This window comes from Sceloporus undulatus, chromosome 1 (genome assembly GCF_019175285.1).
Source record: "Sceloporus undulatus isolate JIND9_A2432 ecotype Alabama chromosome 1, SceUnd_v1.1, whole genome shotgun sequence".
Classification (NCBI taxonomy): Eukaryota; Metazoa; Chordata; class Lepidosauria; order Squamata; family Phrynosomatidae; genus Sceloporus; species Sceloporus undulatus.
In genome coordinates, this window is record NC_056522.1 from 344,781,881 (window position 1) to 344,802,640 (window position 20,760).

Genomic DNA, 20,760 nt, shown 5'->3' on the forward strand with positions numbered 1-20,760 from the left:
ATAGGAAGTGTTCTCTTTGTTGTGTTTGGAGGCCTGAGTTCTCCAAAGTAAGACTTTTTAGATACTTCTGTCATTCCTTCCTTGTCCAAGGCCACAAGGCAACTGTACTAGCTTTCTAAGACCCACAATAGAAAGGAGGATGAGGCAACTAATCCAGGACATTCTAAGAAACCTGTACTAGATTATGGATCTGCTAGAAAACGATCAGCCTTGTTGCTTCAGTGATACAAAAGCACTTTTTAACCCTGCATAATGGTAAACAGTTTTATCCCTGTTTTATCTCCTCAACCAGAATATGAGAAGGGAAACCAACATTTTACAGGGCATGAATAGGCTAATGAAAAGTCATCTTCGGCCCGTTGCAGACCGCCCTCAAGCGGCCATTCTCCCGCCACCGCCATTCGCTGCAGAGGGAAGCTCCAGCGGCCAGACCACGAGGGTTCCCGTCGCAGCGAAAAAGGAGTGCCGAAATGGCACTCCTTTTCAAAATGCGGAAGTGGCGACGCGAGGGGCGAAGCGCGGCACGTCTGGACGCTATGCGTGAAGACGTCAAAATGGCAGCGCCCATGTGGATGGGCACTGCCATTTACGACGCGTTCCGCGCGTACTACGGAGAAGGGCCGTGAGGAAGGAAAGACCCTTCCTAACCCTAATATGGCCCTTCCTAACCCTAGTACGCACGGAGCGCGTACTTTATGGCAGTCTGTAACCCGGCTTCCTTTCTCAGATAGGGTCTCTTATTTAAATTATTTCATGGTTGCTCTAATGTAAAATAAAACAAGTCAGTTATATGAAAGGAGACTTATTGATCTACATGACATTGAAATGACTTAATTCATTAACATGAACTTTAAAGATCACTAAATGCTTGCTTCCCCATATTAAAGTCGCAAACCATGTATCAATAGGCAACCCAAAGGCGATCACCAATCATCTTCTGGATGTGTCTTCTTGAAGAAGCAAAGAATTTAATTTGCATTTTGTTTGTTTGTTTGTTCATTCATTCATTCATTCCAAAGCTAAAGGTTTGGGATGGCCCACTTAGAAGCACAGATTAAGCACAGATAAGCTTAGGTTTTAATCAGAAGAATGAGAGAAATAGGATTCACTAAGTGATAATGCATTGGTTTCCTTTAAAAAGTACAGGTTTTGGCAGAAATTAGCATGTTATTATATTTCCAAGGAACAGCTGTGTTAGTCTGCTGCAATAAAAACAACAGAGTCTTATAGTTTCTTAAAGACTAACCAGATTTATTTACATTTGTGGGTACCTGCCCATAGGCCAATTAACACTGCTTATGTCCTTTCAAAGCTACCAAAAGCTTCTTTGCTGTCAATAGGATTGCATCAGAGCTTGAAAGTTACTTTTTGAAAGGGATTTTATATATAACTCAGTGAAAAGTCCCAGAGCCCATTGCAGTAACTATGACTCTCTCCTTTACAAAGTACATGTAATGGGAATGTTATCACAGCAAAAATAGAGCCAGTAAGCTGTTTATGAGAAAGAAAATCACTCAAAAGAAGCCTCCATCACACCAAGCACAGTATTGATACACAGCCTCTTTTCTCTTCCTTCCTCGCAGTTCAACTCAGTTACAGAGAAAGGTGAGTGCAAATCCTTTCTTTCACCAGCAGTCATTATGCAGCTGTTCATGTACCATTTGTATCATCGGGTAGAAGGGTTAACAGTTCGAAAGTAAATCTCACTTCTTGTTTGGCATACCATCTTCCAAATATTGCTAGCAGTTTTAAATGGACATCATTATTAATGCTACTTCTAAAATAACCAGTCTTTCCAGAGTGAACTGTTAGCTAATTAAAAGGCTGATATTACTGAGACGTTGTAATACCATCCATTTTACCAGAACAACCTCTAGATTGGCTACTGTACTGGCCTAGCATGGAAAATTAAAATCAAATGCACTTTACTGATCTGAACCAAGATATTTGTAATAAACCACTAACAATTAGGCCAGGTGAAGGTGAAGAAGCAGCTGCTTCAGGGGTTTATTAGGAACATCAAGAAAGGGAGTGGCTGATTTAATCAATGGAGACCATCATATCTCACTAGAATATGGTATATTCACATGAGCACTTCAAGTTTAAGTGAATCAGTAAACTTAATAAAGCAAGCACTGAAATGCTGTGATCATTAGAAACTGAATTTTGTTAAAGGGACAGGTATTCACTTAAGCTCACTTCACCTCCTAAATGGTCTCAAGCTGCTCAACAGGTATCTGTATGAGGCTTCATTTTAAAAAATATATATGGTGACTTTCTTTCCCTTCTACCAAGCAAGAACAGAACTATTTCATTACATTATTGGGATGTTTTATTGTGCAGGAACAAAATTATCCTAATGCTTTATTACAAATGTTGTTCATAACAAGCAGTTAGCTGAACGTCTTCCAGTTTTGGAGAAATCTGGATTGTGTTCTTTGCTGAGCTTGGATCAACAAACAGAGCAGACCCAAACAGAATGAAGTATGGAATGTAATCTCAACTTTCCTCATACTGAAGGAAATTCAGGTCATTGTTTTAGATATAAACCGTTTCTATTATTAATCACTGTAATGTAATCATTGCATAATACTTTTGAGGCCCCTTTTGTTGTAAAATGCTATTTATGCATGCTGATCTCAATTATAAAATATCTTATTTACACACAAAGACATTTGTTAATTATTTCCTGATTCTTAAGAAGTTAAGTCAAATTTCATTTGACTTTGAATTTAAATATATGTATATATGTAGAGAGAGAGAGAGAGAGAATAAGAGGCAAGAGATATTGATCAATAAAAGAAATATATAAGTGGCATAAGAAGTTGAGGACTGAGAAGAAAAAGCAAAAGGGCACAGTGCTTCACAGTACAGTAAAAGATGCTTTGGCATTTTAGAGTATATGGTGCATCTTCAAAGCTTAATTTAGGGCCAGACTGCAGAAATAATCCATCTTGAGACAACTTTAACTGCCCTGGTTTAGTGCTAGGGAAATTTTGGAACTGTAGTTTGTTGGGCACCAGAGTTCTCTAACAGAGAAGGCTAAATGTCTCACAAAACTACAGTTCCCAGAATTCCCTAGCATTGAGTCAGGGTAGTTGAAGTGCTCTCAAACTGGATTATTTCAGCAGTCTGGTTTGGCCCTAAGATATACAATCAAAATGCTGTTTTCAGTCAATAGTTGGTGTGTGCTGAACTATGGAATGCACTGCTTTTGTAAATACAGCTGTTCTTAACAGCAGCCAGAACCTAAACAATAAAAAAATTAAAAATGTGCAGAGCTGAATTTCCTATGTTGGAATTGCATATTTCTTGTTGCTTTGGTACTGCTCTTTTTCTCTAGTCCTTCTTTTTTTCTCTAGTTCTTCTCCTTTTCTGTCCGTAGCTTCACCCCATTGACAGTCAGGCTGGTGGCACCTTTTCTAGGAGTATTTAAATCCAAAGGAATGGTACTTTTGGTAAATGCTGCAAAAGAAAAAGGAGAAAGGCAATTATTCATTTTTTGCTGAAAAAGGCAAGATGAGAAAGGTAGGCCCCTTTGTAAACTGAGAGAATTTGGCCAGTTACCCACAAAGTTGCAAGGCTGGGTTTCACGATACTGGATTTCATGTCCCAGCAGCCACTGCAAACATAGCTAGTGGTCAGAAAAGCTGGGGTTTGCAGTCAAAAGCATATAAAGAACTGCATGATTCCTACTCTTACATACTAGCAACATTTATTTTTATTTTTTTGCATTGTATGATGTGTGGAGCAGCCTCTTTGGAGTACTCAAAACTTTGGTTGGGGGGCTAAAGAGCATTCTGGGAGCAGCTGAATGGCACATATTTCACGGGTCTAAAGTAAGGGCAAAGGGTTGTTTTGTTTCTGATTCAGTGTTTTAAAACCTGAACAGCTCAGGACTCAGTTACTGGACGTCTGTCCACTTCCCTCCCAGAAAGAAACCCTTAGAGCAGGGCTAGGCCAAATTGGGCTGCATGCAGTTCCCCAGGGGCCATTTCTGTGGCCTCTGGAAGATATATGTGTGTGTGATTAGTCCATCCCTAAGTGAGATAGGGACTTTTCAGTTGTTGTGCCCAGCTCTGTAATATTCTCTCCCGACAGCCCCTGCCTGGTAAGTAATGCCTTTTAGCATAGAAAAAGCTCTCCTTGGCCGTTACAGACACCAAAATAAAGCTGCTTCGAGTCACAGTGGAGGTATGGTGTTTCAATGATGCATGCGTCCTAAGAGTCCAAAGTCGCACCAAAGCCACACTTCAGCCCTAAGGACTGGAGCATGGCTTTGGTGTGGCTTCTGGACTCTTAGGACGCATGCATCAGAAACACCATATCTCCACTGTGACTCGAAGCAGCTTTATTTTGGCTGTCTGTAACAGCCCTTATTTTTCAACCCATTTCAGACGCTGTGAAGTTTTGTTTTACTTTTGAGCCCGTTTTTAAGCATTGTTTGTGCTACCAATGTGTTTCTGACTGCTGTGGCTAGTTTGTTTGCTTGTTGGTTTGGTTTGCAAACAAAACTTTTTACTGTTCTGTTCCAATTCGTGTTTCTTATTTTCAAAATAATTCTCATTCTAAGAGCCTTCAGGCTGAAAATAGGATCCCAAAAACAACGACAACAACAACAACAACACAATTGTGTCCACTGTACATGGTATTTCCATATAGTAAACAAGACCAGGACATTTTTATTGTCTATATAGGAGGAAGAGGTGGTTACAGCAGAAGCCTCAGTTTCTACACTTCCTATCACAAAGGCCTGTTACAGACAGCCAAAATAAAGCTGCTTCAGTCACAGTGAGGTATGGTGTTTCAATATGCATGTGTCCTAAGAGTCCAGAAGCCACACCAAACCACGCTCTAGTCCTTAGGGCTGGAGTGGCTTTGGTGCGATTCTGGACCTAGGACGCATGCATCATTGAAACACCATATCTCTACTGTGACTCGAAGCAGCTTTAATATTTGGCTGTCTGTAACAGGCCAAACAGTGATTTGGTTTTCCAGATGTTTTGGACTTCAGCTCCCAAAAACCCTAACCACTAGCCATGCTGGCTAAGATTTGTGGTAATCAAAACATAAAACATCTGGAGGATCAAAGGCTGAAAATACTTTGTTTAAACTAATATATATATATATATATATATAGAGAGAGAGAGAGAGAGAGAGAGAGAGAGAGAGAGGCAGGCCTGGATTCAGCATTGTCCTCCCTTACTGGTAGAGACTTTGATTCAGCAAAGGCCAAGATCTCTTCCAAACAACACAACTACAGCATTTTGTTACTACTTTAAGTGTCATGGTTGCATCCTAGGATTTGCAGTTTAGTGAAGTACGCACTGGCAGACAATTGTAAATACCTCACAAAACTACAAATCCCAGGATTCCTTGGGGAGAAGCCATGGTAGTTGAAGTGGTATCAAAGTGTGAAAGAGACACAACACTGGTAGAAAAGGGAGAAAAGGTGATTTTTGCTGATTCTCTTTGAAGCTCCTAGCACCACGCAATTTCCTCAACTGAGGAAAATGGCTCTCCCCTCTTCTGTGAGAGCAAGATATTTGTGAGTGAACAATGGGGTTCCACAGACCACCCCGAAGGGGCAGTGTCCCACCGCCCCTTTCCTAGACAGATTTGGGCTGCGGCAACCTCATGCTGCAGCCTGATCCGGCCTTTCGAGGGTGCAAAAAGAAGCTCCTTTTTGCACCTTCAAAAGGGTACCATAGCCATGGCGGTGCAGCTATATGGCGCTCCTTCGGAGCTGCATTATATGGATGCAATGCCGGAGGAGGGTCATGATGCTGCGAACCATGTGGAGCGGTGCATGGCATGGCGCCCTGGGGACAGAGTCAGGGCATGTGTCATCTGGACGTGATGCTCCAATTCTGCCCCCAGGCTGCCTTTTCAGGCTGGTCTGTATAGGGCCTAAGTTTCCAAAGCCAGTGAATTGTACTGACAACGGATGTAAGCATGTCCCTGTGGAATCTATGGCCAAATCAAAATGGAAATTTTCAGTGAGGATTACAGTTCTACCCATATCTTTCCTGATGCCATGATGGCCAGAAGGGGTATTGGAAGTTCCCAACTGCTTCAAAAAGGGAGGTTTATTGTCATTTCATGGCTGGCCTTACTATTAGGCAGACTGAGGCTGCCCTAGGCTGCAGACTTTGTGTGTATCATTAAAGGCAGCAAACTGTTAGTTATTTAATTTATTACAACTTCCTTTTTCATTGCCAGGAAGGAGGAGAGGTGTTTATGAGATTTTCTGCCTGAGGTGTCAAAATTATTTGGCTGGCTTTAGGTATAATCCACCTTGACTTGGAAGTAGGGGTTGCCATTCATTGCTGTACCTCAGGCCATGCAACATCTAGGGTTGGCCTGGACACGTGGAGAAATGGCTGCATGGATAGATAACAGCTGAGATTGCTCTGTACCTTTGGTGCACTGACCACTGTGGGCAGGGGACAGAGAATGCAAATGTTCCTTGAGATCTTGCTGTTCCTTCTTCTTGAAGCAAAGAACATGTTAATGAGTAGAATCTGTACACTATGTACATGAGCCATGTTGCAATTCTCATAAAAGACGATGTCTTGGGATGTAGGACTGGAGACCTATAAAAGGACTCTGCAATTTCAGAAGTAGTAAGGAAGAGCCAATGATTTTCTGTGGTAAACTTCACTTGTTTTAACTGTAACATCATGCTTCCTGAAATGATTCATGATGCAAAGTTTGTGGAAAATGTGACTGCTTCCAGGCTGAGACCAGCTTGGCTGTTTAACAGGGTCACTGGGAACTGGTCTGAGAAAGAGATACCAAGAAAACAGATTGTCCCATAGGGAATCTGAGTACTAGTATTTGCTTCTCCATGACTTTGCGAATCCATCCATATTTAAGATCCTACCATAAACATGGCATAGCCTGGAGGTTTTTTTTTTTACCAAGCACCTACAGATATCTTGAATTTTGAAAAGTGGTCTTATAGCATATCAGGCAGGAGATTTAATTTGGACTTTCTTAATGATGTGTAAATTGCTACAGATTGAGGGACAATTACTACTGAAGAGCTGGAGTCCCATTTCAGCTGGAGTTGGGTATTATAAATCATCTACTCCTTGAAAAACGGGGTGCTGCTGCTGCTGGTGGTAGACGCACTATTTAAATAAAAATAAAGATGTGGGAAAATAGAATAGGTCCAATTCATCCTGTACAGGGTACACAAGTTTGTTACTTGTCCCCCATGAAACATCCAAAGAATTCCTACAATACTTTAAAGGTACATTGCTTAGCCACAGAATATGTGAAGGACATCACCCATGGAGTCTCAGCCACTCCTGGCTCCTTATCTATTTTTATTCCCTGTTCACTGGCAAATGTGGAGTAGATAAGCTATGAATATGTTTACTGCATAAGGCAGAAATGAATCAGTAACATCTCCTACACCTAGAGATGCAAGAAACATTGCTGTGTGCTGAATTCAGCTGTTCTAAATAGATTTGGAATGGGTTTCCCTAGGGCTTAAGATAGACCTCTCTCAAGAGACTGTCCAAAGGTAGGAGGAGAAATGCTAATTTCAAAAGCATGAGCAAAACTTCCACTAAAACTCAAAATGTCATTTGCTGTTATCATGAAAGAAGCACTGACCATTATATGGGAAATGTTGTTAGGAAATTCGATAGAACCTAGCACACTTGAGTATAGTACAAAACTGTAATATGCCCCTGCTTTCCCCATTAACCACCTGGCAGTTTTACCATTTTTGTTCCGTTGCAAATTCCTGCCATTTCTAGCTTACTGGATTTTCTTCAGCTTCTGCCATAGTCACTGGCACTGTGCAAAAATCCCATGGGCTCTGCATGCTACAATGAAAAAAGTTCCAGGTGTTTTCCCTCCTAAATCCATTTCATAATATAAGTTAAAATTGTTCACATTCTTTTCCAAAGGTAAACTTGAAGGGTTTTTTTCTTTAGATGTGCAACAATTCACAAAACAAACTGTCAGAAGGATCTGTTGGAAGCCTTTTCCAGTTTCCAAGTCTCTAAATCAAACATTATTGGTTATTTTGAATGTGTACTTTAAGAAACAGATGACATCAGAATGTGACTGTGAGTGAATTGAATACTCAAGGGCTTGCAAATCCCGCTAAAAGAAGCAGCAGCAACATTTACTCTCACTTTCTTCCAGTGTTTTGCTTTGCCTTCCCTGCCACACGTCACTCCTTCCTGCCTATGCCCAAGGAACTCTGGCGCGTTATAGACACGCCAAAGGGGCGTGCTAGGGTTAGGAAGGGGTGTGTTAGGGTTGAGAAGGGGCATCACTTCCTGACACCCCTCAACCCTAGTACGGACCGAGTCCGTACAAAATGGCGGCACCCGTCCACACGAGGCCGCCATTTTGACGTCGCGGACGCATAGCATCCAGACGCTGCAAGTGCGCAACTAGCGCCTTGCAGTGCCACTTCCGGGGCCCAGAAAGAAGCGCCATTTCGGTGCTTCTTTGTGGCTGTGCCCGGGAACCGCGTGATTTGGCTGCTGCGGTCCCTGGATGCAGCAACTGGCGGCGGCGGCAGACTGCCTGTTTTGGGTGGTCTGTAACTCGCCTCTGGGAGTCTAGGACTTGTAGTTTATCAGATAACAGACCAGATCATTATCTGCTTTCTTCATCTTACAACAGTAACAGTAGCCAGTTGGGAAATACTATTTCCATCTAGCTTACTTGTCCAGATTTGCATATGAAATACAGAGGTCTAAATTCAGCTGCTAGTCCCTACATGGTGGGTCAATATGAATACTGTTGATTCCATAGGTCTACTTTAGTTCAGACTACCAACTAGATTTAGTCATGACAGTTTATGTCTCATATATTTAATGAAATAGATGTTTCTCTGCTAACATTATGTATAAGGATGAGTCATGGATTTTTGTAGCTGGGCCCTTGTGGCGATCTATAAAAACTTACCAGTCTGAATGTCCACTATGGAGCTCATTCAAAATTTCAAGTACAAAACTTGTCTTATTAAAAATAATGACATTTGTAATGGAACTGGTAATGGTAATGGAATAGTAAAATCAAGATTGAATGCAGAACTGGAAAAAATGATTGCTTTGGGTACATCTAAGGTTGCTGGTGCATCCAGCAATTTAACCATCTGTAAAGATTTGATTTACTAAGGAAAAAAAGTCTACTTTTTCTTCCTAATCTCAGAATAAAGAAGTAATAGTGCTGTACTAGATTAAATGAACAGTTATCTGGTTCAACAGTTAAATTATATTTATCCCCTTTATGTCTGAAAATTAGAGATCAGCTGCCTCAGAAAAGGTACTTTTAATGGTTATAATAGCAAACACCATCCATTATACCTATGTAGTTTATCTAATTCTTTTTAAATGCTGAAAAAGTCTTACAATTAGCAAACGTATAAAACACCAGATTCTGTCTGATCTCAGAAAGTAAACAGGGCCAGCCCTGGTTAGTTCTCGGCTATAAGCTATATTCACAATAAGGTAATGGCAAACCTCCCTGAATAAATCTTTCTGAGTAAACTATGATAGGATCACCATAAATCATAGTCAACTTGAAGGCACATTACAACAAAAAGAACCCTTTCATTATCTCTATAAAGTTTTTACCAATTTGATCGCAATATCCAATTCTGCTTTAAGAACAACTGCAAGCCATATTTTTGGTAGTTGTCTGGTTTAATATTGCAGTCTGTTTGTTAATAAGGTGAATCCATAACCATCTTTGACGCTGTTATCTGCTACTTAGGCCATGTGGAGCATTTCATTCTCTTTTGTTAGCACTTGGCGATGTATTCTGAATGAAGTGGATTTATAATTTTGGTATTGATGCTGTTTTATTATTCATTCTTATTGTTATGAAATTATTGAATGGTTTCACTATGGAATTCTTATGGATAGTGCTGTATTGTTTAATTGTGGGTGGCCATGGATTTTGAAGGTGAAACAAGGGATGAAGGTGACAATTATATGAAAAGGTCCAAGTGACTGACTTAATTCACATAGTTGTGGTGTTCACACAAATACTAAAACAACATGAGACAGCCTTAGAAGAAATCTGCTCCCAAGAAACAACTCTGCTTGTATGTATACCCTTGGGAATGTTCATGGTTTTATAAACTGATAGATGCAATGAAGACAGAGTAGTCCTCATCCTAGTCCTCTTTCTTTTGCAGAACCTCGTACCCTATTAGATCCCCTCCACTCCTCCCTCTTTCATTTTTCTGTTCTCTCAAAGAAAATAGTATGAGAGTTTTCCTATCATTAGTAGAAAGCAGTGGTACAAAAGCAGTGTGAGCAACATTAATATTAAACTTTGCAAGCAGGTAGCAGGTAGAATGTGGAGTTATGAATAGTAATGGCCAGATGGGATAGTAAATCCTGTTTACCTTCTCAGTAGTCCAAGAACCAGAAGGTACATGATAAAAATGATAAAAGCAATACACTTAAAATATATTAAAAGGAAATCCTTTTAATTCAGCACATTATTAACCTTTGGAAACTATTTTGTTACCCAATAGATGGTGTGCTAAATAGGACATCAGAGTTTAAGGAAGGATTGTGGTCTTGCAATAAAATAATTAATGATACTCTTACGGTGAACATGAAATTCAGGAGCCTAGTATCTTGAGTTTTCATTCTGTCTCACCTTTTTAAAGGATTATTGGGTTATGTCTCAGCCTCTGAAAATGAGAAAACTTTCCTGTTCACATTTAACAATGGTTCACTATTCTAATGGTGAACATCAGTGCAGTACCACCATTCTCCTGATCCATGAAACTACTGGATCCTGGCAAGTGTGTAGAGCACTCATTTATAACAGCCATTTTCTAAGGAAGCCTTTATAAATGCCTTTTATGCATAACTGTTATATTCATCCCCCTTTCAACTATGAAATCCAGGGCCATCCCATGATTAAACAATACACACTATTGAAAAGCATTACGTTACTGTTCTCATGTCCTGCTTGTGGGCTTCCTTTGGGCATCTAGATGACGACTTTGGGAACAAAACGTTTGACCACATAGGACTTTTGTCTGATTGAGCAAGAGCTTCCTTACGTTCACAGTGATGTAAACAGCTATAGCAATAGCATGTACATTTCTATACCACTTATCACTGAACTCAACACACTCTAAGCAGTTTACACTCTGTAAGCCAATTGTCCCCAACAAGCTGGGTACTCATTTTACTGACCTATGAAAGGATGGAAAGCTGAGTCAGCCATGGAGCACTGCGATCAAACTCACAACAATGTGACTGCAGTATTGGCATTTAACCACTGTGCCATGAAGGCTCCCTATATTGCAACATGGGGCAACATACAGAAGAATATTTCAGGAGGTAATCCATAATAATTGTACTTCAAGTTTTCATCTTGGCTCACCTTTATAGACAATTACACTGGTGAGTATTGCTTCAAGCAGAGTGAGAGTGAGAGATGAGCAGCAGCAGAAAGAGATAATGTTAAGGAAATCCAGACTTCTCAGTAATCAGTCAGCCTATCCTAATAACAGAGTAGTTAAGAGTGTGGCTAAATTGGTAGCTGAGGACACAAAGTGGGAAGTCTGCAGTCTCACTCTGGACTACAAATTTGCTACAATGAACTCACTATGGCATCATCCCATCTGTAACATGAGAAGCAGGATGTATGCAGCCCTCCAGATGTTGCTGCAAGTCCCAACAGGCTTAGGAGTTTACCGCACGTGAGGAATTTCTCTTAATTTCAAATAAAAAGAAAGTGGGGCCAGAATGCATTCATGTAAAGTCACTAGGTTAGCAAAATTACGTGAATGCTCATTGCATTCGAACTGGCTCCCCATTGCCTAAAAATAGCATGCCATTGCCCGAATTTGCGTGTGGCAGTCTATCACGCAATAACGTGAAACCCCATGAATGTGCTCGGACTGACTTCCCATTGCCCAAATTTGTGTGTGGTGGTCTATCATGCAATAACGTTAAATCCCATGATTGCGTTCAGATTGCCATTGGATTATACTTCCAATTTCCCTTGTCTGATAAACTCCTTAGTCAACGCAGCCAATGGTGAGGAATTCTGTGAGCTGCAATCCAGCAATATCTGGGGAGCTGCATAATTCCCACCCTTTTGTAAAAAGGACTTAGTAGTGGTGGCATACATTGTAATGAATACAAAGATTCGGAATGTAATGCAAGTGACTATATAACTGAATACTAAAACTACATATAAAAGGTGCTGAACATTAGCAGAGTGGAGGTTAACTGAGGGTTTGGGGGGAGGGGGTGGAAAGCTGTGCTGCTATTGCCTTTCTTTGGAATAGGTTGCAGATTTTGAAGGTCCTGGATTAAGTCTCAGCACAGCAGAAGCATTAGAAATGAAATGGCTTCTGGGAAAAGATTTGTCAATACACTGAAAGGATAAACACTGTACAAACAGGAAAGGGATACATTTACAACACTAATGCAAAGCATCTGCAGTTGCTAATCATTTTGTAATCTAAAACTAGAGAATAGTACTGTGGTCATTATAAATAGTTTCTAGAGATTAATGTCTAGGTAACAGCCAGTGGCTGATTAGCCTTAAAAAAAAAGTTATTGTTGACTGGCAGCTGAAAATAAAGCTGCCCCTATGAAGTATGTCTCTAATGAGCACCTTCTTGTCTAAATTATGCTGTCAGATAAACTTCTTCCTTTCTGTAAAATGGTTTAGTCAGTCTAGCTCCCACAATAACATTTTAAATAGATTGTTATGAAAATGAAAAGCTGCACTACAGTAACTATAGAGATTAAAATCTGGCATACAAAGAGAAGAGGCAAATACAAAGATGGAGAGGATCTAATTGGTTTCCATTTTACTGCCAGTAACAATTTCACATTAAATGGACCTATGCATTTAAGATTCTCCGGATAAAATGTCTCCCCTTTGCTTTCCATTCTACCATTTAGAAGGATTAATTCTTTCTGTTTTAACTAACAGACATATCCAATTTTGCTCTTCTTTTTCTTTTCTCTCCAATGCTCTGCTTCTTTTTTACCACCACTGGTCTTTTACTCCTTCCATGCTTGTATTCTTTCAGCCTTGGCTCACACCCTTTTAGCAGGCATCAAGACCCTTTCTTTTTTTCTTTCTTTCTTTCTTTCTTTCTTTCTTTCTTTCTTTCTTTCTTTTCTTTCTGTTCTCTCTCTCTCTCTCTCCCCTTCTCTGGTTCATTGAAGAGTTTAGTGGCCTTGCAGAGAGAAACACTATATAGAGCTGACAAGAGGCCCTTTGGTGAAATAAATATCCAAACCCTGGCTGTTTCATCATGTCTTAAGAAGTTACCTAGAGATTGAAGCTGGTACTGCAGGCTACAGACATATTTTAATTAAAATTAATTATACAATTAAAGAAAATCCCCAAGGTAAACCCTGAAGCATCCCTTAGTATCCGTGCCAAGTATCAAGAGACTAGATTTCACAACATGCTATGGCAGAGACACAAAGAGTCTATTTTAGTATTGTAGAAGTCAGGGAAATGTTACTGCACACACTTTATTCATGGCACCACAAGGAACTCACCATTAGTGATGCAAAGATAGAAGGAACTCCTGTAGCACCCTTAAAACTAACAGGGTGATGAGAAATCTCTACCACAAGACTTCATGAATGGTTATCAAACTGATTTGGGGAACAGGAGAAGTGGGGAACCTTTTTTTGCTTTTTTTTTTAAGAGTGAGTGAGCTATTCCTTATGAAACTGGAAAGAGAAGGAAGAAGAAATCAACATGGCTCATAAAACAGTAAGACACTGCTCCAGGTTGTAATGAAGCAGTCCTGGCATTTTGATTTTTTCTTTAAGGTTAGTCTTCTTTCAGAAGTAAGGCTGCATCCACATGGCAGAAATAACCCAGTATGATACCACTTTAACTGTCATGACTCAATGCTATGGAATTCTTGGAATGGTAGTTAGTTGTGGCACCAAAGCAAAGGTACATAGGATCTTCAGATTTCAGGTTCTGTAAAACTTACATCATAAATTACATGAACTTTATATCTTCTTTAAATGAACTTACTGCTATATTTGAATTGTGGACGTTACCTTATCCATTTTTTGATTGTCCCCTTGATGGATTTTTATGTTTTAGAAATGGGATACTTTACATTATGGTTACTTTTCAATACTTTTGCTGTATAATCATTTTCTAGATAATTTATATAGTGTGATTATTTCACTGGGTGTTTAAATTTTGTCATTGTAGTAAACACATGCAATTTATGAATTTAATACGTTTTTGCATTATTGTTAAATAAGCATTCACAAGTCCCAGACTTTCTTGCTTAGTCATTTCAATTCCAGGCCTCCTCCAGACATCTTTCTGTGCCAAATGCTGATATACATTACTGTTATAGCATAAGCTTTATCAATGGTAAATGATGCAGCAAATGGTACATGGCAGAGAAGCATTCTAGCCATCTTGCTGATGGGATCTAGCATCCCTCATAGCCAATGGTACAAATAAGGTCCCAAACAAACAATACCAAGGTTTATCCCTTGGATGGCAATCAAATAAAATCCCTGTCATAGGGCACCTGGGTTGGTGTGACCTCCTCTTTGCCAGATTTGATCTGATGGCAGGCTGATGGATAAGTCTGGATAGAATTTGCTTGAGGCCCCAATTCTTCTATTGACTGTGAGGGGTGCTGGACCCCATCAGCAAAATGGCTGGAGTGCATCTCTGCTGTGCATCATCTGCTGCATTATTTATCATCAATAAAGCTCATGCTTTAAGCAGGAAAAACCAACATCGAGGAAGGGGTTCGCATCCATTTAAGCCGTGGAACCACTTTTTAAAAACAATCACTTAAAAAGTACAAAATTCCAGTATTCTTCATTTCACCTGCAGCAATGCCCTAGAAATATTTAACAAAATCCTGTCTGTATAACAGAGGGGGGGGGGGGGGGTTTGTTTGTGTTCCCACTAATGCGATAGGTCCCTTGACATTCAAGAAATGACACAGACATATATCATTTGTTCCTCAGGGTGTTGTGGGATGACTAGAGCATTCACAGAAAGAGAAAATTGCCTAGAAGTCAAACCATGGGTCCATCTATTCCAGTTGTTTTTCTACAGTAATTGGCAGCCACTTTCCAAGGATTTAGACTTTTCCCTAGCCCTACCTAAATATGCTTAGGACCTAGGACCTCCTGCATGTAACTATGTGCTCTGCCAAGGAGCTACGTGTTCAGTATTGCTCACAGCTTTGCACTAAAAGACTGAGCTAACTTACAAGGTTAATTCCTAGGTAGTTTGCTATCCTTTAATCAGCATTCTGTACACCTAAAGAATGTCCACAGGTTTTAATGTTGAGAGAATCTGAAAAGTAGTAACTGCTAACTGTATCCTCTTTTATTATTTGGAATGTTGTGGTGCAAGCAGTAGAAGTTTAATCAAACAAGAGAGGTAAAACCATATGCAAACACAGACTGTGCAAATCTGTTTGGCCCATCATCTGTAAAGTAACATGCACACACACTCTGGCTTGATATGAAAACAAATATACTTCTGTGCAACAGAACTGACACCTGGATCCTTGCAACTGCACAATCCTTTATCTCTGCCTAAATTCATATGATCGCTGTTTAATCTGAAACCCTTAAACCAATGTTGCTGTTCAGCTTTTCTACAAGGTTATTCAGTGATATTTGCAAAATGCTCCCCCCTCCAAGTTGCAACAGTGTCTCAGTTAAAGCAGTACTACTCTAAGTGGTGGTCCGTGGACCAGGGCTGGTCTGCAAGCCATTGACTACTGTTAGCATACTCTTCACAAGTGTTTACCAAATTCTGGTCCTCCAGGTGTTTTGGACTTCCACTCCCAGAAGCCCTAGCCCATTGGGCCAATAATCAGGAATTCTGGGGGCTGAAGTCCAAAACATTTGGGAAACATTGCCCTACAGCCTTCTCGTTGATTATGGGGTTTCAGATTTGATATCTAATGTCAGGCATGTTTTTGAGAGGTCACAATGACCTATAAAATGAGATGCTCAAATGAAAGCTTAGATAGGGAAGTACAGTTGTCCTTTCTTATCCACAGACTTTTTATCCACAGATTCAAGCATACACAGCTTGAACATATTTTTAAAAAGTATAAATTCCAAATAGCAAACCTTGATTTTCCCATTTATATAAGGGTTACCATTTTACTATGCCATTACATTTAATGGGATTTGAGCATCCACGGATTTTGTTATCCACAGGGGGTCCAAACCTTAGTGGATAACAAGGGCCCATTGTATTATAACTTTGCATTCTTGTCATTTGTGCTTTTGGGTGGTAAATAATTGTTTTTGGACACAAATATCTACATTAAACATTGCTTAAACACTTTAAATGAAATGAGCAACACTGTGGATTGAAATCAGTGTTGATGAACTCAGGCAGAGCTGTGTCTAAGATCATCAGCCAAGTTATATTCTCTTAATGCACAAACTATTCATATGAAAATAAAATCCAAGGTGGTAGTACCCATTTACAAGAATAGAAGGAGAGATGCTCATGTTCTTGAGAGGACCCTCATTAATGTCATCCAAGAGAGGAGAAGGATTTATTTTGATATCTCCAGCAGAAAGACACCAGTTAGTCCTTCTGGCTTCTTCATTTTAAATATTCTTGGCAAGCTTCTGTGAATTTTTCATTGCTGGAAACCTCCACCTTGAAATATATTTTCTGGAACATTTATTATTTTCCAAAGGTATACAACTAAACAAGTATTTCAGGATATTAAAATAAAGTTCCAAGTACTTCAGTAAGGGAAATGGAGAGAAAAAATAGTGTGTCATTCCACTAAAAGATCTTATTGGTACTTGCTGCAGTAGGTTAATACGTACATCCTGAATTGGAAAGCAAAGAGCTGGACATAAAGCTGGTGTTGGTTCGCCAGTTGCAAGATGCACTCTGTATAGCAGATATATCAGCTCCAGTTTTCTTATCCTGTGAGAAGGAATGAAATTCGTCCTATGAAAGGGTTGGTTTTGATGTATTTCCTTTTATCTTTTGAGATTAAAACAGCCTAAAGCCAGGGTTATATAATGTGGCAGAATTCTTTTAAACTGATAAAATCTGGTTTTAGTGTTCAGAATGTAAATCTAGTTGTTAGCATTAAATCTGATTTCCTTCCAGATTCTGTGTCCTTGTCGATAGTTAGAATTCCGGGAGAGGTCATCTCTTGTATTTGCTGCTGCTGAGAGTTCTGCACATCCTTGCTGCAACATGTGGAATAAAATGGGAATCTCATTCCCATACAAATTCCTTGAACATGCAAAGAAGCATCCAGTGAATGATAACTTACTCAGTTTGTTGCACCATAAAATAGGTATTTGCAAATAAATGAACAAACCAACTCACTATATTGTTCCACATTAAATAAATCTAAGGCATTAAAAAGGAGAATACCTGGTTGACATTTTGTTAACGCCAGCCCAATGTTAAGGATGCAATTTGATGTCTGTTTTCATAATAAAATAGCTTCTCATGCACTGTACTAAAGATTCAGTACTATAATCTGGAAGGAAAAATGCCACAGGGTGAGGCTGCTCATTCTTTTCCTTATGAATAATCCCTTTGTAATGCAAGGTAAGTTGATTTTCCCCTCAAAGGGGGATTTTGTTTAAAAAACTTCATGCAGGCTATATATGCAAGCCTTTGGCCTAAAACCAACCTTAAATAGTGCACTACTGCTAATGCAACAGTAATTACCCTTCCTCTTTTGCCCCTGTGGCCCTAGGTCTATGCTGAGACATCTTGGGGACCTTTCCTAATTCTCTGAAGAAGGAGGGGAGGGGGGTGCAGAAGAAGTTGTTGGTTCCACTGACAGAAGCAATTTTGTAAGTGAAATGGCCTTGTATGATCTGCCCTATGTGTATGCCTAAATGAGGCAGTGGCATATATATGCACTGTTGTACTATTCGGAGGTAATCCTCCACATCATAAACTTGATTTGTAAAGACCCCAGACTTTCTGAGATGTCTTAGGGCCCAAACAGACAAGCCAAAAGAAAGCTATCTGAGCATCAGAACAGAGAGGCCAACATAAAGCAGCTTCAGGTCGCTTTAGGGGTATGCTGTTTAAATGACACATGCATCTACGAGGCCAGAAGCTGTGCTCCAGCCCTTAGGACTGGAGCGTGGCTTTGGCATGGCTTCCAGCCTCTTATGAGGCGTCTTTTAAACAGCAGACTTCCAAAGTGACCTGAAGCTGCTTTATCTTGGCCTCTCTGTTCCGACGCTCAGATAGCTTTTCTGTAAGCAGTATCTGAACATTCAGAAAGAAGGCCAATGGGAACTTCTTGCCAGCCTTTCCCTATATTGTAGACTTTCCTGCTGGTTTTTTTTGCCCATACTGTTTTCCTAGGTTATAATATCTTGCTGTTAGCATATCCTACACCCTCTTGCTTGATATGCAATTTCATTATTAATCTCTGGAGTTGGGCATGCTTTGGGATTGTGGTGACCTGGAAAAACTAGAAGTTATACATGTGTAGGAGTCATCCTAATTGGATTACATGCAGTGACCTAGCTAAAACTAAGGAAATGGGTTTGCTGATTATCTTGTTCCCTCCAGGGCTCCATGCATTTCCTCTTGCAAAGGAAGCAAAAGGAGTCTCATCGAAAGGTAATCAGTGATGATACCCTTTGTAACAGTGCTCCTAAACACCGCTTCCTTCCTGATTGTTAAGGAATTGTCTCAAATCTAATCAATGTATTGTCAATCCAGAGCTAAAGCCTTCACCTGTTCCAAACCCTTTTGTTAGTCCCCTGGGAAAGCTTTCAAAGCCCTTCTCACACCAAATATCACACAACAGATCTCCCAAGAATATGAAATGGGGTATAAATATATTCCCTAGCTGCTTTGTTCACAGACCAAAGATCCCTCTGTGTAACCTGACTCAGATACAGTCTGAGACACTCTGCTTCCCATGAACAGGACTGGTAATTATAGCCCTTTTCAAAACCCGCCTCTCTCTATCCAGTCTTTCACTCCTTTCTTTCCAATTGCCTTGTATGATTCTTAAGGATGCCTCAGTTCTTATATGTCTGTGCACATGCCTGCACATTTCTAAATAAAACACTTTAGTTACTGAAGAAGTTAACTCTCTTTGCAGTTATTACTGGTATACGCAGGTGAAAAAAAAATCCCAGCAGTTACGCTGCTCTCACAGGCCTCCTTCTGAGCTACACGTTCCCTGAAATTTCAAGGAGATGTTGGCATAGTGGGTGGGGACTCCTAACATTCCCCACCTTTTAGGGTAATACTACAAGGCGAGAAGAGTAAAATTGACAGTAGCAGGAGGCTGGGAACAGCAGTGGGCCCAGTGACCCAAATAACACTTCCAAACACACATAGGAACCTACACTGCTACCAGAAATTTTGGGATTGGCGCTAATTCCTCCAGGCTGAATATAATGAGCCAGAAGAAATGTAAAACTACAGAGTTTAGTCTTCCTGATGGTGATAGAGACTTGTAAGCATGTTCTGCCATCTGCAGCCCTCCTTGGTGCCAGCCTTCCTCCTTCCACTGACAAAGGTTATTTATGAAATGAAGTAAAAGAATGAAGCAGGTGGCAGGAAAGACAAGGCACGGCTAGTAGGGAATCAACTATGTAAAAGCCAATCTTCAAAGCATGTAATTGTGTCTCTGCTGAATTTGTCAGAATCTACATGGGACTTCTGAACTGGGTCTCTCTTTTTGACACCGTCCTGTAATTTTAAATTTTGCTGAAATCTCCCAATACATATTAAACAGCTCAGCTGTTTAAGTTTTAAGTTAAGAATTGCTGAAAGGCAGTTTGACATACAATACAATGTAGTCATCTAACTGAGATTATATCAGAGCCAGTTATCAAAACTCTAGTAACTTGGATTATTGCAGTGGGTTGTCCATGGGCTGGCCTTCAGTACACAGTAGTCATACAGTTGATCTCAGTTCACCAGAATAAACATGTTTTCTCAGTAATATCTTCTGGTTTTCAAGTAGTTTCTAAAAACAATTTGTTGTGCTAGAATAAAAGCCCTAAATAGCCCAGGTAGTGAATGGATGGCAGCTCCCCTACAAGCTTGCAATTTCCTTCAGTTCGTCTTTAGATCCTGTGCTCCAGGTGCCTCTATTTTTAAGATTAAACAGGTGGTACTGAGAATTGGTAGGCCTTTCCAGAGTGCTGCCTTATTTCTGAACTTCCTCTTCAGGGACATGCAATCAGCATCAAATTTACTGCCCTTTAATAAGGCAAGCAGAGCTTCTCCAAATCTTACAGAAAACATTCCTTAGGGGATTTTGCACACTGTCCTGGACTTGGACAAAAACTAGAAATTGCAAGGGGACACTTGAAAACACATCAAAAGTGGAGGAAAAGAAAAGAGTAAGTGCCACTTTGACAGCAACAAAAAAGAAAACAACATTAGACTGATTCACTCTGTTCTAGTCTTGAGGCACATAAGACAGTTTCTGTAGAGATCAAGAGAGGTTAACAATGAAAAGATATTTCTAGGCTATGTCAAGCAAGTCAGTGAAATGAACACTGAACTCTTTTCTTACTAGCATTTTATTCTATTTCTAAACTAATATGGCAGAAAAGATCACATGGTCCAAATGAAAGCTCATGATATGTTCCTTATTGTCTAAACCAAATGCCACATGGTGGTAGAATCTGTACTGGATCCTTAATACATGTTAAGACATCAGACTATATCTAGACCAGAATTAGGAACTGTATTATCTGCAGATGTTGAACTGTAACTCTCAGCAAG

General features: G+C 40.0%; 1 protein-coding gene across 7 annotated transcripts in view; it reads right to left on the bottom strand.

Moving 5' to 3' along the window:
- Window positions 1–1,230: 1,230 nt before the first annotated feature.
- Window positions 1,231–20,760, bottom strand: part of CEP128 (centrosomal protein 128) — a 288,826-nt gene continuing 269,296 nt past the window's right edge. For 5 of the 7 annotated variants that reach the window (XM_042445851.1, XM_042445849.1, XM_042445848.1 and 2 more), the window contains 2 exons: window positions 16,845–16,947; window positions 1,231–3,465 (listed from right to left, as the gene is read on the bottom strand). In XM_042445851.1, coding sequence (XP_042301785.1) covers window positions 3,359–3,465; window positions 16,845–16,947 — 210 coding nt within the window. In that variant the 3' untranslated portion in view covers window positions 1,231–3,358. Of the gene's footprint in view, window positions 3,466–16,844; window positions 16,948–20,760 lie in introns of those variants that run through there. The other 2 variants (XR_006101452.1, XM_042445854.1) reach the window with 2 other exon arrangements.